Raw genomic sequence first — 14,052 nt, forward strand, 5'->3', positions numbered from 1 at the left:
ACATGCAAAAGAATAAGAAATCAGGAAGGTGGCAAATAGTTTTTCACACCACTGTAGATGGAAATGCTTCAAAACTCAACTTAGTCTTATTTAAGTGAGGTGAATAGGATCAACAAGTTTTGTTCAGCTGAAAGGTCTGTTCTTGTTAAAACTATTCAAATGTTGTATAGGACTGCATAGTGTCTGTAATAATAATTTCATTATATTACTATTTTAATGATTTCCACTAAAATGACAAACAAGGAGGAGTGAAACAAGTAAAATTGTGAATATTATTAAACTGCTGAAATCAACAGTGGTATTCATTGAAATTGTGCAGATCCTGTTTATCATGTTGTTGACATTCCTATGTGTATATTAAAAATTCTTGAATCAAGTGTTTTTCTTGTTTGGGTGTGTTTGTGTGTGTCCTGCGGTGGGTTGGCACCATGCCCGGGATTGGTTCCTGCCTTGTGCCCTGTGTTGGCTGGGATTGGCTCCAGCAGACCCCCGTGACCCTGTGTTCAGATTCAGCAGGTTGCAAAATGGATGGATGGAAGTGTTTTTTTTTCATCTTAAAGCACTAGGGAGCTTTGCCCCCTGCTCACTTCGCTCGCCAAACCCCCCGGCCTACGCTACGCGCCAGGAACTTTGCATCTCTGCCGCTCGCGTATGTGGATTTCACTTTCACCAAACAACAAGTCTTTTAATTCTCATGGATAGGCCTCTTCATTGGGAAGAAACACTACTTTTCCCTGATGGCAACACAAATTAGATGATCTACAAGTCTCCGAGTTAAAGTTTAAATCTGAACAATATATTCAATCTCTTTTTGCTATTCCGTTATTTCACAAAGCAATAATTTCCATTTGTTTGCACTAATGTGATCTTTTCTATCATTTTTCTGAAACTTTTGAATTTCAGTACTGTCATTATCTCTAACCTGCTCAGCATGTGTATCACACCATCATTTTTGAATTCTTTATGACGTTCTACTTTGTCATCTACTCTTTATCTTTTATTTCTGGCCCCGGGCATGGTTAAATCTCTTGGCATGTCCAAGTCCAAGTCTTATCTCGTGGGACATGAAAGTATCTCTCTGAAAAAGTCACATCTCGTCCCAGGCTAAAAAGTCTTGTCTCGTCCCAGGATTTTTTATTATAATAGAGAGATGTGAATGTTACTTAGAAAAGTTTTTCAAAAATATCTGTAATCTGATTAATTTTAGTAACTGCAATGAATAGCAACTACAGTACATTTGGATGTTCTGTATTTTAATGTGACCATTGTTATCTAAAATATGTAAGATAATCATATACATTGAGTTATTGCTTAATGTAAAGTTTTTATAGCAGCACAATTCAGTAGCAGATGGCACAGGGAGTAATGTGCCTCACAGGTCAAACATCCCATGATCAGATTCTACAACCATTGGACCCATGTTCATGGCAAGTCTTTAGGTGTGCCATCTAGGGATGTCCCCTGCCTTGCTCTAACTGCTCCTGGGATTGGTTTCATACTCTAAACAAGCCTGAATTGAGTTAAGTAGGTTTCAGAATATCATACACACAGTGATATAACTACAGGCAGAGTGGGGCCCATGGTGCTGAGGGGACCACGGTGACAGGATTATTATTGTTTCAAAAGGCATTAGTTATTATTAACATGCTTGCCTGCTTGGTCTAAGAATGAAAAGGGTTAATGGTGTTAACATTGACACAATTCCATAATGCTTAATTATGACTATTGACTATTTTTTAGCCTTTATGCTTGATATTTCTCTTTGATGGCAGTCCTTTTTTAATTAGATTTCATTTAATTTCACATGAGGAAACCCAATTTATTTATTTATTTTTTTCATCATGTGTCAATGTATTGATTCAATAATTGCTTTTAATTTTGCTGTCAATTTTGCACTTTTACTTTTTAACAAAACTTTGAATTTCCATAGGGTTGGAAAAATACGACAGAAAAATAAAAACATGACTTTGTAGGTTACAAAATAATACATAAAGCAGATTGTTTAAGTAATCCAGGGGCATAGCCAGGAATTAATTTTAGGAAGGTGGTTCATAGAGTGAGAAACATGAATAATATGAATAATTCTCCTGTGTATGATTTATCCTTTGAAACTGACATAAAGTATATTTCAAGGGAGGGTTCAAATCTGAAATCCCCACCCCAACTACTCTTATGAAATAATAAACATATTAGACAATTTAATTAAGCTGTCTAGTTGAATGTACAGTATATCTGGGCATAAATGTCTATGAAGTTATTGTATGAGTTTACAAGAAAATAATGACGAATAACCACTTTTTGTCCATGTGTACCTCTGTTTAGTGGTTCACAGATATTTAGTAACTGCAGTGAAGATTTTTTCCAGACCCTTATAATGAATGGGGGTGGACTATGCCTCAAGAATATCCCCCCACCATCGGAGGTATACACTACTCCTTCCTGTGGAAACAATATATTGGAATCCGGAGAGGAATGTGACTGTGGTACACCTCAGGTACTAATTCCTACTTTCCTAGCACTGAGATGGTAGAAGAATAAGTTAAAATACAATGGTTTGTTGCTAAGGTTCACATAGTTGGTTATTAATTGCAATAAGGCATACCTGTATATATTGTATTTTAAAGTAGTAATTTTAACTTATATCAAATGTGTTTTTTTTGTACTCCAAATTTATGTAGCTCTAAGTTGCGTCGTTAAGATTTTTCTTATTTTATTTGATACATGGGTGTTTGCATGCAATAGAGATATTTAATTAAACTAGAGGGCTCCGCCCCCTGTTTGCTTCGCTCGCCCACCCCCAGGTTTGGTTTACCGCATATACAATTTAAAGAGATTGTTAATTTCATGGGAATTGTTACATAAGCATTATTTTTCACTTTTACTTTAAAACTTTTGTAAAAACAACACTTGTCCTTTATTTCCAGCCCCAGGCCTGGTTAAATCTTTTTCTCGCAGGACGTACAACACTGCTCGCGTTGTCATTTTCGGGGTGCGGCTGAACGCATGCTAAGGAAAAGCCGTTGGATCAACTGCTGTCTTTCTGCTGCTCTCAGCAGCTCTCCTTTTGCTACTTCGCATTTCTGCTGCTCGCGTTGTGAAGGGGGGGTGGTTAGGGTGACTGAATGCACGCAAGGAGAAGCGGTCGGATCATCTGCATGTTTTGCTTGTCGCTTGTTGTTGTTTTAAGAGCTGGGAGCAAGTTAGGCATTTGTGTCGTGCCAACTTTTTTTCTGAGCCTTTCGAATTCCACTGCTTTCATAATCTCTAACCTGCTCTGTATGTGTATAGCGCCAACGTTTTTGATCATCTTTATGAAGTTCTACTTTGTCTTTTACTCTTTGTCTTTTAATTCTGAGCCTGATTGGATGTGCATTTTTTTCAGTTCCACTTGTTCTGGGCTGATTATTCCTTTCTTTATTTTCAAAATTTGCACCTAGATTATTCTTTTTCTTTTTAGCATTTTTTTCTCTCCAGCGCTTTTGGGTCTCTTTTTTCCGCGCAGCTCTTTCTTCTTCATTTAGTCGTCGATGTTTCATTTATAATGTATTGTCCTTATACTCTTTATATGCGCTGAGAGCCCTGGATCTGTGTGATGTGTGCCTTTACACTATGGATTGTTTTACTGGCCGTGGCCATTCTCTTTCATCTCACGTGTCTTTTAAGTGTCTTCCGTGATCTTAATGTGAAGATCACGTATTGTCTCCTAGTCATTCCCTCCCACAGGATTTTTTTTTATAATAGAGAGATTTTTTACCATTTGTTTCATAAGTTTAAAGTCCCACTGTTATTTCAGGTGAATGTTCAACTGCTGTATACTGCATTTAAATAAAGCAGCACGGCCAAAGATAGTTGGTAATAATAATAACTGATAAATATACAATTTATCAGTTCTTCGTAAAATGTTGTTGCAGCAATCATACAACACTGAACAATGTGACAAAAAGCTAAAGTAAATCAATACACTTCATATAATGTTAGAGATCAACACCACCACCCTCACCTCAACTATAAGGATACCAATTAAAGAGTATTATGGCTGGTGGTGGAAATTATCGCATATAGCTTGGATTAGTCTATGTTGAAGGTGCACCTCTGTTTCCCAGAAATAGCAAGTACAGGGTGAATAACATTGTCTATGATGACTAATGGTTTAATCTGTGTTCACCTCTCATCATTGCCACCAGAAAGTCCAAACATATTCCGAGGGCAGAACCTGCCTTTCTTTCAGGTTATTGAGTAATGCTTTTGCTCCAATAGCCTGCTACATATAACATTGCACCCTCTATAACAAATTAATATCTGCAACAGAAATCCAAGAGCATAAATCTTTTCAAAAAATGCAGGTGACCCTAGTCCTCCTGGACTATGACCACAGTGTTGGTTGCCAACTACAGCCCATTGTCTTGACACACTGTAGGTACTGTACTTGTAGGTTCTCACAACCCTTGAAGCCTCTCCACGAATAGAAACAGAGATGGAGGGACCTCAGACCTCCCGAAATCCACCACGACAGTCTCCCTTGCCTTGCCAGTGTTGAACTGAATTTGATTTATTAAGTGCCACTCAACAAATGTCCCACTCAAAGCCCTCTACTCATCCTTCTGCATCTCCCAATATAGACCACTTTTATCATCAGAGAATATGGCAAACTTGTTTGACTGAAAGTGAGGCAGTGTGGTCAACTTTGATCTGAGACGAGGGAATCAACAGAAATGTGCTTGATCTCCCAGGTACTGTTCTATACAAACAATTATTATCCAAAATGTAACATTGTTACTATATGGTTCTTTCTAATTATTTTTAACATTGCATTATTTTCAGATTTATTGGCTTAGAACAGGGTTATGCAACTTCATGTACCACAGGGGCCAAAAGGGAAAATTCCGCTTGCCCAAAAGGCTTCAGTACAAAATAATTTAACATTTCCACAGGCTTTTAAGGTTAATTGCTTTCAAACAATTTATACTGAAAAGTTTTAAAACTAGTAAGACTAATGGAAACCTTATTTTACATTTGGAATTACATTTAAGAAACAATCCAAAACTTAAACGAATAATAAATGTAGCAAATGGCACTTTACTCAAAGTTGAGCTAATTGAAACCTAGTTTTAATTTAAATTCATTTAACTTTTATCATCCACTTACTTTTGTTTTATAAATAACACTTCACTAATGAAAAACATTTGTAAGTCACATGCAGAATATGTCCTTTTATAAATATAAACAAAAACGTAAATGTAATACATCATGATCTTTGTCACCATTTCCTCTTCATCAAATTGCTCACACTGCTGTAACTCTAAGAAACAAATTCTTGGTAGTAATGTTTTACTTGTTGAAATTTAAATTATGACTGTATGCTTATATATCTAGTCCTTTTGTGAATAAATGTGCTCTTGCAGTTGCTATCAATGACAATCCTTTCTGTCTTTTAAAATGCCTTTTAACTTTCAGAGGTAGGAGCTATAAATAACCAATACAAAGCACAACGATAAAGTATAAATGTTTTTAATGCAAAAAGTGGGTTTACATTTTACTAATTAGCTTCCTTATGGTAACTAATGGTATCCAGTTGTTGCAGACAATTAGTAAGGTGCTTGTCAGTGAGGAAATTGTGTTACTTACAGTATATTTCCATTGCGACAACCTATTCTAGCCAAAATGTTTTTTGCATGTTAGGAGAGTGACATATGCTCCATCTGACATATAACGCTTAAAAAAAGCTAAAGGTAATTCCTCTTTGTGCTTTTGTTTTAAAATGCATTTTTTTTGTAAATCACTTAACACATCTTCAAACCTGACCTTTGAAATACCAAATCTGTCTGTGAGCTCCAATCCAGGTTTTACTTCAGTACTAAAAGGAATTTTCCACTTCGTGAATCATCATTATTAGTGACTTTATGTCATTAAAAAACAAGTGTTAAATTCATTTTCAAGTTTAGCCAGATAAATTCTGCACAGGTGACTTTCCTAGGTACTCAGGGAAGAAAAATGAATAAAATACCCTTGGCAAGCCATTATTGACATAGCTTTTCTAGTGAGGCCAAAAGGCCACTCAGTAAAACAGGCAGAACTTTTTTGGTTCCTTGTAGCCCCAGATTTAATGCCTCATGATATCAGTGAAAAAAGTAAAATGTGGCATATATTTTATTATTGAAATAAGCAAGATTAGTGTGCTTTTTCTGTTAAATAAACTCTTGAATTATAAGGAACAAATCAATAAATCTCAGTAACCTTGACCACCTTTAAGAAGTATCTGGATGAGACATTGGGGTAGTTTTCTATATTTCTGCATAAATATGACCTAAAACATCATCAGATTTTCACTCAAGTCCTAAAAGTAGATAAAGAGAAATCAGTTAAACAAATGAGACAAAAATATTATACTTGGTCATTTATTTATTAAGGAAAATGATCCAAAATTACATATTTGTGAGTGGCAAAAGTATGTGAACCTCTAGGATTAGCAGTTAGTTTAAAGGTAAAATTCGAGTCAGGTGTTTTCAATCAATGGGATGACAATTAGGTGTGAGTGGGCACCCTGTGTTATTTAAAGAACAGGGATCTATCAAAGTCTGCTCTTCACAACACATGTTTGTGGAAGTGTATCATGGCATGAACAAAGGGGATTTCTGAGGACCTCAGAAAAAGAGTTGTTGATGCTCATCAGACTGGAAAAGGTTACAAAACCATCTCTAAAGAGCTTGGACTCCACCAATTCACAGTCAGACAGATTGTGTACAAATGGAGGAAACTCAAGACCATTGTTACCCTCCCCAGGAGTGGTCGACCAACAAAGATCACTCCAAGAGCAAGGCGTGTAATGGTCATCGAGGTCACAAAGGACCCAAGGGTAACTTCTAAGCAACTGAAGGCCTCTCTCACATTGGCTAATGTTCATGTTTATGAATCCACCATTAGGAGAACACTGAACAACAATGGTGTGCATGGCAGGGTTGCAAGGAGAAAGCCACTGCTCTCCAAAAAAAACATTGCTGCTCATCTGCAGTTTGCTAAAGATCACGTGGACAAACCAGAAGGCTATTGGAAGAATGTTTTGTGGATGGATGAGACCAAAATGGAACTTTTTGGTTTAAATGAAAAGCATTATGTTTGGAGAAAGGAAAACACTGCATTCCAGCATAAGAACCTTATCCCATCTGTGAAACATGGTGGTGGTAGTATCATGGTTTGGGCCTGTTTTGCTGCATCTGGGCCAGGACGGCTTGCCTTCATTGATGGAACAATGAATTCTGAATTATATCAGAGAATTCTAAAGGAAATGTCAGGACATCTCTCCATGAACTGAATCTCAAGAGAAGGTGGGTCATGTAGCAAGACAACGACCCTATGCACACAAGTCGTTCTAACAAAGAATGGTTAAAGAAGAATAAAGTTAATGTTTTGGAATGGCCAAGTCAAAGTCCTGACCTTAATCCAATCGAAATGTTGTGGAAGGACCTGAAGCGAGCAGTAAATTTGAGGAAACCCACCAACATCCCAGAGTGGAAGCTGTTCTGTATGGAGGAATGGGCTAAAATTCCTTCACGTCGGTGTGCAGGAATGATCAAAAGTTACCGGAAATGTTTAGTTGCAGTTATTGCTGCGAAGGGGGGTCACACCAGATACTGAAAGCAAAGGTTCACATACTTTTGCCACTCACAAATATGTCATATTCGATTATTTTCCTTAATAAATAAATGACCAAGTATAATATTTTTGTCTCATTTGTTTAACTGGTTTCTCTTTATCTACTTTTAGGACTTGAGTGAAAATCTGATGATGTTTTAGGTCATAATAATGCAGAAATATAGAAAATTCTAAAGGGTTCACAAACTTTCAAGCACAACTGTATGTTAAGGAAGGATACATTATGTGATGAAAGGTTGAGACTACAACTGGTTGACCCCATTAAACTTTCTTGCGAAACTGAATGAAAAAGAAGATGGAAACACTGCAGTACACCACCCTCATCAACACCATCACAGTGTTCCAATAGAAACTGATGTTGCAGAAGTGCCGCCTACTGGCCTTTAGGTTTGCTGGTCACCTGGTAATGTCATACGATGATATGGTCCTTTTATTCATCTGAGCCAAAAGGGACAGGGCTGGAGTCAGAACAGAAGTGACACCAATCCTCTTCCTAGTAGCATTTCTCCATTCTAGAGAAGGAAATGGAAACTGCATGAATAATTGTTTTACCCCTCTAATACTACTACTCTTTAGGTATACTCCCTGTAAAGGTCTACATAAGAGACTCATCACACTTCCTTGCTCAATAGTACAAAATAAGTTTTGTTTGGATACTTTATTCTTTGTATGTGTGCACTATCTTGGTTTTGTGTGCTTACTTGACTTGTTTTACATGTGTAGTGTTTACCATGTGACAAGAAAATTTATTGCAAACTCTCTTCACAGATAATTGAATGTGTATGTTTTGGGCATGAATTTAACTCTAAATAGACTCATATACTTAAAGACACTATTTATTGCCAATGCCTGGGTGGCAGACAAAATGTATTCTGTGGCCATAAGCACCTTCTCAAAGTGCATGTTTAAAAGCCTTGGCTTAGAATACTCAAAATACAGTTTGAAATTAAATATTTATCCTAGGCCTACATACTGTTTATGACAATCTCTACGTTTTAGCAGTTGTAAAAAAAGAGAGGGTTTGGGGTTCCACCCTGCATATTAATAACAAAATCGCAAAATGATGAATGTAGAGCAGTCTCAAATGACTGAGTCCAGGACAGAACTGGGAAGGAAAAGGCAGGCGGTTGTTTTTATTGGCTGTGGGAAGGAAGGGGAGGGTCCAGAGGGGGCAAGCAGAAATGAGGTCACTAAGAGGATGTGGCCTGGAAACAGTAGTAGAACTTGGTTGGCTTCAGGTGGGTTTTCCATCAGATGATCTGCAGATGGAGGAAGAAAAGACATTAGTGCTCTTCATCAACCCCTGACCCATCATTCCATCTTTAGTTAAGCCCATTTACTGCCTCCTATGTGCATGTGTGCATTTGCTAACAACATAGGTAGTGTTGGTTTAATTAATTTTACCATACTTTTATGAAGTTAAAAAAACTTTACATTTTAAGTAATTTAGAAATCAGTAACCCTATTTGTGATAGTGATATTATTGCTTTTTTGGTGAAAAGTTGCAGCTTCTTACAATCAACATGAATGTGGACACAGGCAGATATATAGGTACTGAGATTGGAAATCATGACTGCTGAACACTTCATTATTTCATTGATTTAACATAGATATGTAGATGCATTTCAAACTTTTTTTTTTTAATTACAATGGTGTATTATTATTTTACTAGCTATGCAACTTATCTAAGACAAGTTGAAATCTAAGTAATCCAATGTACAGCATTAACATTTGCAGTGCACCATCTATTGGAATATATTTTGTAATGCATGTAGTAATAAAATATGCGGTGGGCTGGCGCCCTGCCCGGGGTTTGTTCCTGCCTCGTGCCCTGTGTTGGCTGGGATTGGCTCCAGCAGACCCCCATGACCCTGTAGTTAGTATATAGTGGGTTGGATAATGGATGGATGGATGTAGTAATAAAATGCCATGCATTTTTCATCTTTTTGGATCACTACAAATGTTTGTGATGTGCCATCTGTTAAAATGGAAAATGCATGATATTACTACAGATGATTCTAATGTCCCACCTGTTACAATGACAGAGACATTGGAACCGGACAGACACACAGACACTTACCCTTTTATTAAGGCAGATTATCCTATGCAAATTTGCATAAGTTTACAATAGCTAAAAGGTGTAGTCTAGTTTGCCATGTATCTGTTTACTTTGAGTTATCCAGTGACCACTCACTTCCCACTATTCACTCTGTGTAATAGGCTGCCTACAAAATACAAAAATAATCTAACTTTTTAACTAGTCTCAAGACAAATATTTCTGCTTATCAAAGGGGGTGAACACACACGTGAAGGACATTATCTCCCCCAAACTGCTGTTTGGCAGTCTCCCTGGGGTGTAACGGTCCCTCAGAGTCCTACCCCTGTTGGGTTCCATTGATGCCACCAGGGGGAGCTGTGGGAGTTGGAGAGACCTACTTTGGGCTTCTGCCACACCTGGGAGAAATTCCAGGTCTCCCTAACAAACCACTCTGGAGGAAAGGGACTGTGTTTAACTCTACTTGTGATTGTTGGTATGGGTTGGGGTGCCTTTCCCTGAATAAAAGGCTTTTAGTTGGACTGAACCCCTTTTGTTGCCTGTTTGTGTTGGGTATATATACATGTATGTTTATATATATATATATATATATATATATATATATATACAGTATATATAAAATGAGTATTTTTCATTTTATTCCTATTAGGTGTTTTAAATTTGTGTTATATATTGTTTTAAACAATGACATTTATTATCATCCATTTTTTGATATTTTTTCTGCTTTCATTTATCTATTTTAGGAGTGCCAAAATGTGTGCTGCAATGCAAAAACTTGCAAATTCATGCCTGGAGCATATTGTGCAGCAGGGGCTTGTTGTCAGAACTGTCAGGTAATACTTCTTAGAGCATACTTTTATTATGTTACATATCTCATGAGTGTATCCGTAACCTTGTAAAATTGTGACTGATTTGATGAAATTATTGTCAATGCATACAGTACAAATATACAGTCCAGTACCACAATAGTTAATAATGCTGTCTCATAGCTCCACAAGTCTTATTTCAAATCCCAGTCTAGCTACTATCTGTGCTGAGTTTGCATGTTCTCACAGTGTCTACTTGGGTTTTCTATGGGTACTTGGATTTTCTTCATTTCGAAGATGTATATATTCATTTGCTATACTAAACTGAATATAGGCATGTGCATAAAGGCTCCCTGTCATGGACTGGCAAACTGTCCCAAGGTTAACTCCAGTCTTGGCCTGCTGCCCAGGACCGGCTACATCTCCCTGGCCTTGAAGTGAAATAAGCAGTTCAGAAGATGGATAGAATGCAAATAAAGCCTGCATGCATTTCAAAAACAAGATAATTACTTTAGCGTATTGTCCATCTAGCTAAATTCTGTCACAGCATTATATCAAAAAAGTAAATAAGTAAAAAATTAACAAAATTTCATTACTATAAAACTCAAAACAAGATACATTCAAATGAATTTGGAATAGCAGATAAGTAGTATGTCACCTTTACAAGTTATATATCACCTTCCACCAAAGACACAAATCACATACAGTACAATTCTGTATGCAGTATATTATTTTTACTATGTCAGTTTCCTAATATCAGCAGGTTAACTGACTTTATGAGTGTTACACAGTCAGAAGTGACGTTTATTCATCCATTATCCAACCTGCTATATCCTAACTACAGTGTCACGGTCTGCTGGACAACCTCCACGTACCCCCCATCCCTGTGCTTTGCGACAGCTACTTCCCGTCTCTGCTGCTCGCGTTGTCACTCCAAGGAGACGCAGTCGCTCCTCTAAATCCCCTTCTTAAATGGTGATACAATGGGAAACAAACAGTTTTTTTTTTTTACCTCCTGGCTTGCTGCTGCTGCCGTGTCAAGTGATCTGCATTTTGCACAGCGCTTTGAACATTTAAAAGCCTGTACAGCAGCTGTCCTTTTGTCTCACTACCTTGTCTCTCTTCTCCCCCAGACATCCTCTGCTCATGTTGGGGGTACCACTACAGAGGCGTGCCCATATGAAGAGGAAGATTTTCAATTCTTTTAATTGAGATACGGAACTAACCCCTCAGACTACACACAGAGCTCGATTCACTCCTAAAAGAGACTTGTATTTGTTTGAAATGTTTGAATAACGTTTCTGTCTCTAAAATCTCCCTTGTATCTGTGCAACTCTGTGGCCCAAGTGTGACAGTGTATATGAATTTCACTTTCATCAAACAACAAATCTTTTAATTCTCGTGGATACGCCTTGTGATAAACCCTGGGTGTCTGAGACCCCCAACACGATCATCAAAACAGAGTTTTTTATCAAATAAATGTTTTTTATTTAAATATCACCAAAATATTACCAATTCTGTTCAAACACTGGTTCTTTTCCTCTGACCCCTGCACTGCCCTCCTCCAGTCAAGTGTTGCCTCTCTACCACCCAGTTCTGACTCGCCTGAGTAAGGGAGTGCGGTCCCTTTTATTACAGACCTGAGAGTACTTCTGGTGCCAGGGCAATTGCCCGATGGAAGTATTTCCAGGTCACACGGAAGTCCATTATTTATTTATGGAGCTTGTTTCTTTGGAACGCCCTCTTGCGGCACCCCGTGACTCCAACAGGGCTGCCTTGCCAGACTAAATTTCCCAGCATGCCCTGCTGGCTCCACTGAGTGGAGATATCTGGGACTGCTGCCATCTAGCGTACTGGGGGAATAACAGTTCTTTAGCAATCTCCCTGCTTTTATAAAGATTTTCTGTCCCTTTCTTCCTTCCGGTTCCACTTCCTTTCCCTCCAGCCTGTGTGGCATCTACAGCCTCTTCATTGGGAAGAAACACTACTTTTCCCTGATGGCAACACGAATTACACGATCTACAAGTCTCCAACTTAAACTTTAAATCCAAACAATATATTCAATCTATTTTCGCTGTTCCATTATTTCACAGAGTAATAATTTCCGTTTGTTTGCGCTAATGCGATCTTTACTATCATTTTTGGAGACTTTTGAATTTTTGTACTTCCATTATATCTAACCTTCTTTGCATGTGTATCTTGCCAACATTTTTTAATTGTTTATGATGTTCTACTTTGTCATCTACTCTTTGTCTCAAGGAATGTGCAAGTGTCTCTTTGAGAAAGCCACGTCTTGTCTCTCTGAAAAAGTCTTGTCTCGTCCCAAGATTTTTTTATACAATAGAGAGATGTGTCTCCTCTCTCCATATGTTTATGAGCCAGTCCCCCAAATACTACACATCTCTAAGAGAACCCCAAGCTCTCATATACTCCCATGCTACTGTCCAGAGCGACACAACACACTATACCCCCCTACCTTCCTCCAAATAAGTACATCTGCTCTTAGCCATTTATTCTCCCATCTATAAACAGTTAAAATACAAAGTGTGGCTCAAAAGGTTTAATAATAAACAGACATATGTTTTTCTCAAAACTGCATTTTGTGAGTATTTGTAATGCTTTCAATACATACCTTGACATGTTCATTTCACGCTGAAGCCTTTTAATATATTACGGTAGAAAATGCCTTTCATGTTACCTGGAAAAACAGCATTTTTGAGTCCCACTTTTTACTCACACTATGTTGTAATGTCATTTTATAATTTTGAGTGTATAATATGTAATTTCACAATAATAAGCAAAAATATTTTTTTTCTGTTGGGTTTGCAGATTTCAGTGGCTGGGACACCCTGCCGACCTGCAGCAAATGTTTGTGATTTCCCAGAATTCTGCAATGGAAGTAGTGCATTTTGTCCATTTAATACCTATGTAATGAATGGATATCCATGTGACAATAACACAACTTATTGCTATAATGGTATTTGCCAGACCTTTGATTATCAGTGCCAACAACTTTTCACAAGTGGTAAGTTAAGTACAAATATTTTATTTACTATTAACATACCAATTTCATCATGGGGAGTGATAGACAATCAGCAGACACAAACAGTGAACCAAACTTAAATGGAACACCAGCCCATTGCAATGTGCCATAATACATAGCAGGCCAATTACTCTTGGGGATTAATAAGGAATACCAAAAAAATATATATATTGTGAACATTCCAGGCTGGATCACAGATAGACACCATGACACACAGAAGTCCCAAAGCACATGTGATTTATTTAGGGTCCCAGCAAGCACAAATACACTTTCTTTACTTTCTTTTCCTTCTCTCATTGTCTGTCACTCTTTCTTTTCTCTCAGTCCTTCTTTCTTCTCCACTCCTCCTCAGCAAGCTTAGTCTTCCTCCTCCAGACTGTGGCTCTCGGAGTAGTGTCTGCTGGCCCGATATATAGGGTGCCCAGAAGTGCTGCAGTTGTCTGATGATGTGTTTCCAGTAGCACTTCGGGTGTAGCGGAATTGCTGTTCTCCAGGGG

General features: G+C 37.7%; 1 protein-coding gene and 1 long non-coding RNA gene across 2 annotated transcripts in view; one reads left to right on the forward strand and one right to left on the reverse strand.

Moving 5' to 3' along the window:
- Positions 1 to 14,052, forward strand: part of zgc:174164 (uncharacterized protein LOC570656 homolog) — an 80,094-nt gene that overhangs the window by 44,263 nt on the left and 21,779 nt on the right. Inside the window, exons 12-14 of the mRNA XM_039769401.1 lie at positions 2,323 to 2,494; positions 10,450 to 10,539; positions 13,342 to 13,537. Of these exons, the coding sequence (XP_039625335.1) occupies positions 2,323 to 2,494; positions 10,450 to 10,539; positions 13,342 to 13,537 (458 nt within the window). The remainder of the gene's footprint in view (positions 1 to 2,322; positions 2,495 to 10,449; positions 10,540 to 13,341; positions 13,538 to 14,052) is intronic.
- The window catches only part of LOC120539405, a 29,827-nt gene continuing 23,588 nt past the window's right edge, over positions 7,814 to 14,052 (reverse strand). The window contains exon 3 of the long non-coding RNA XR_005635611.1: positions 7,814 to 8,909. This is a non-coding gene — a long non-coding RNA (uncharacterized LOC120539405). The remainder of the gene's footprint in view (positions 8,910 to 14,052) is intronic.

Source organism: Polypterus senegalus, chromosome 1 (assembly GCF_016835505.1).
Source record: "Polypterus senegalus isolate Bchr_013 chromosome 1, ASM1683550v1, whole genome shotgun sequence".
Classification (NCBI taxonomy): domain Eukaryota; kingdom Metazoa; phylum Chordata; class Cladistia; order Polypteriformes; family Polypteridae; genus Polypterus; species Polypterus senegalus.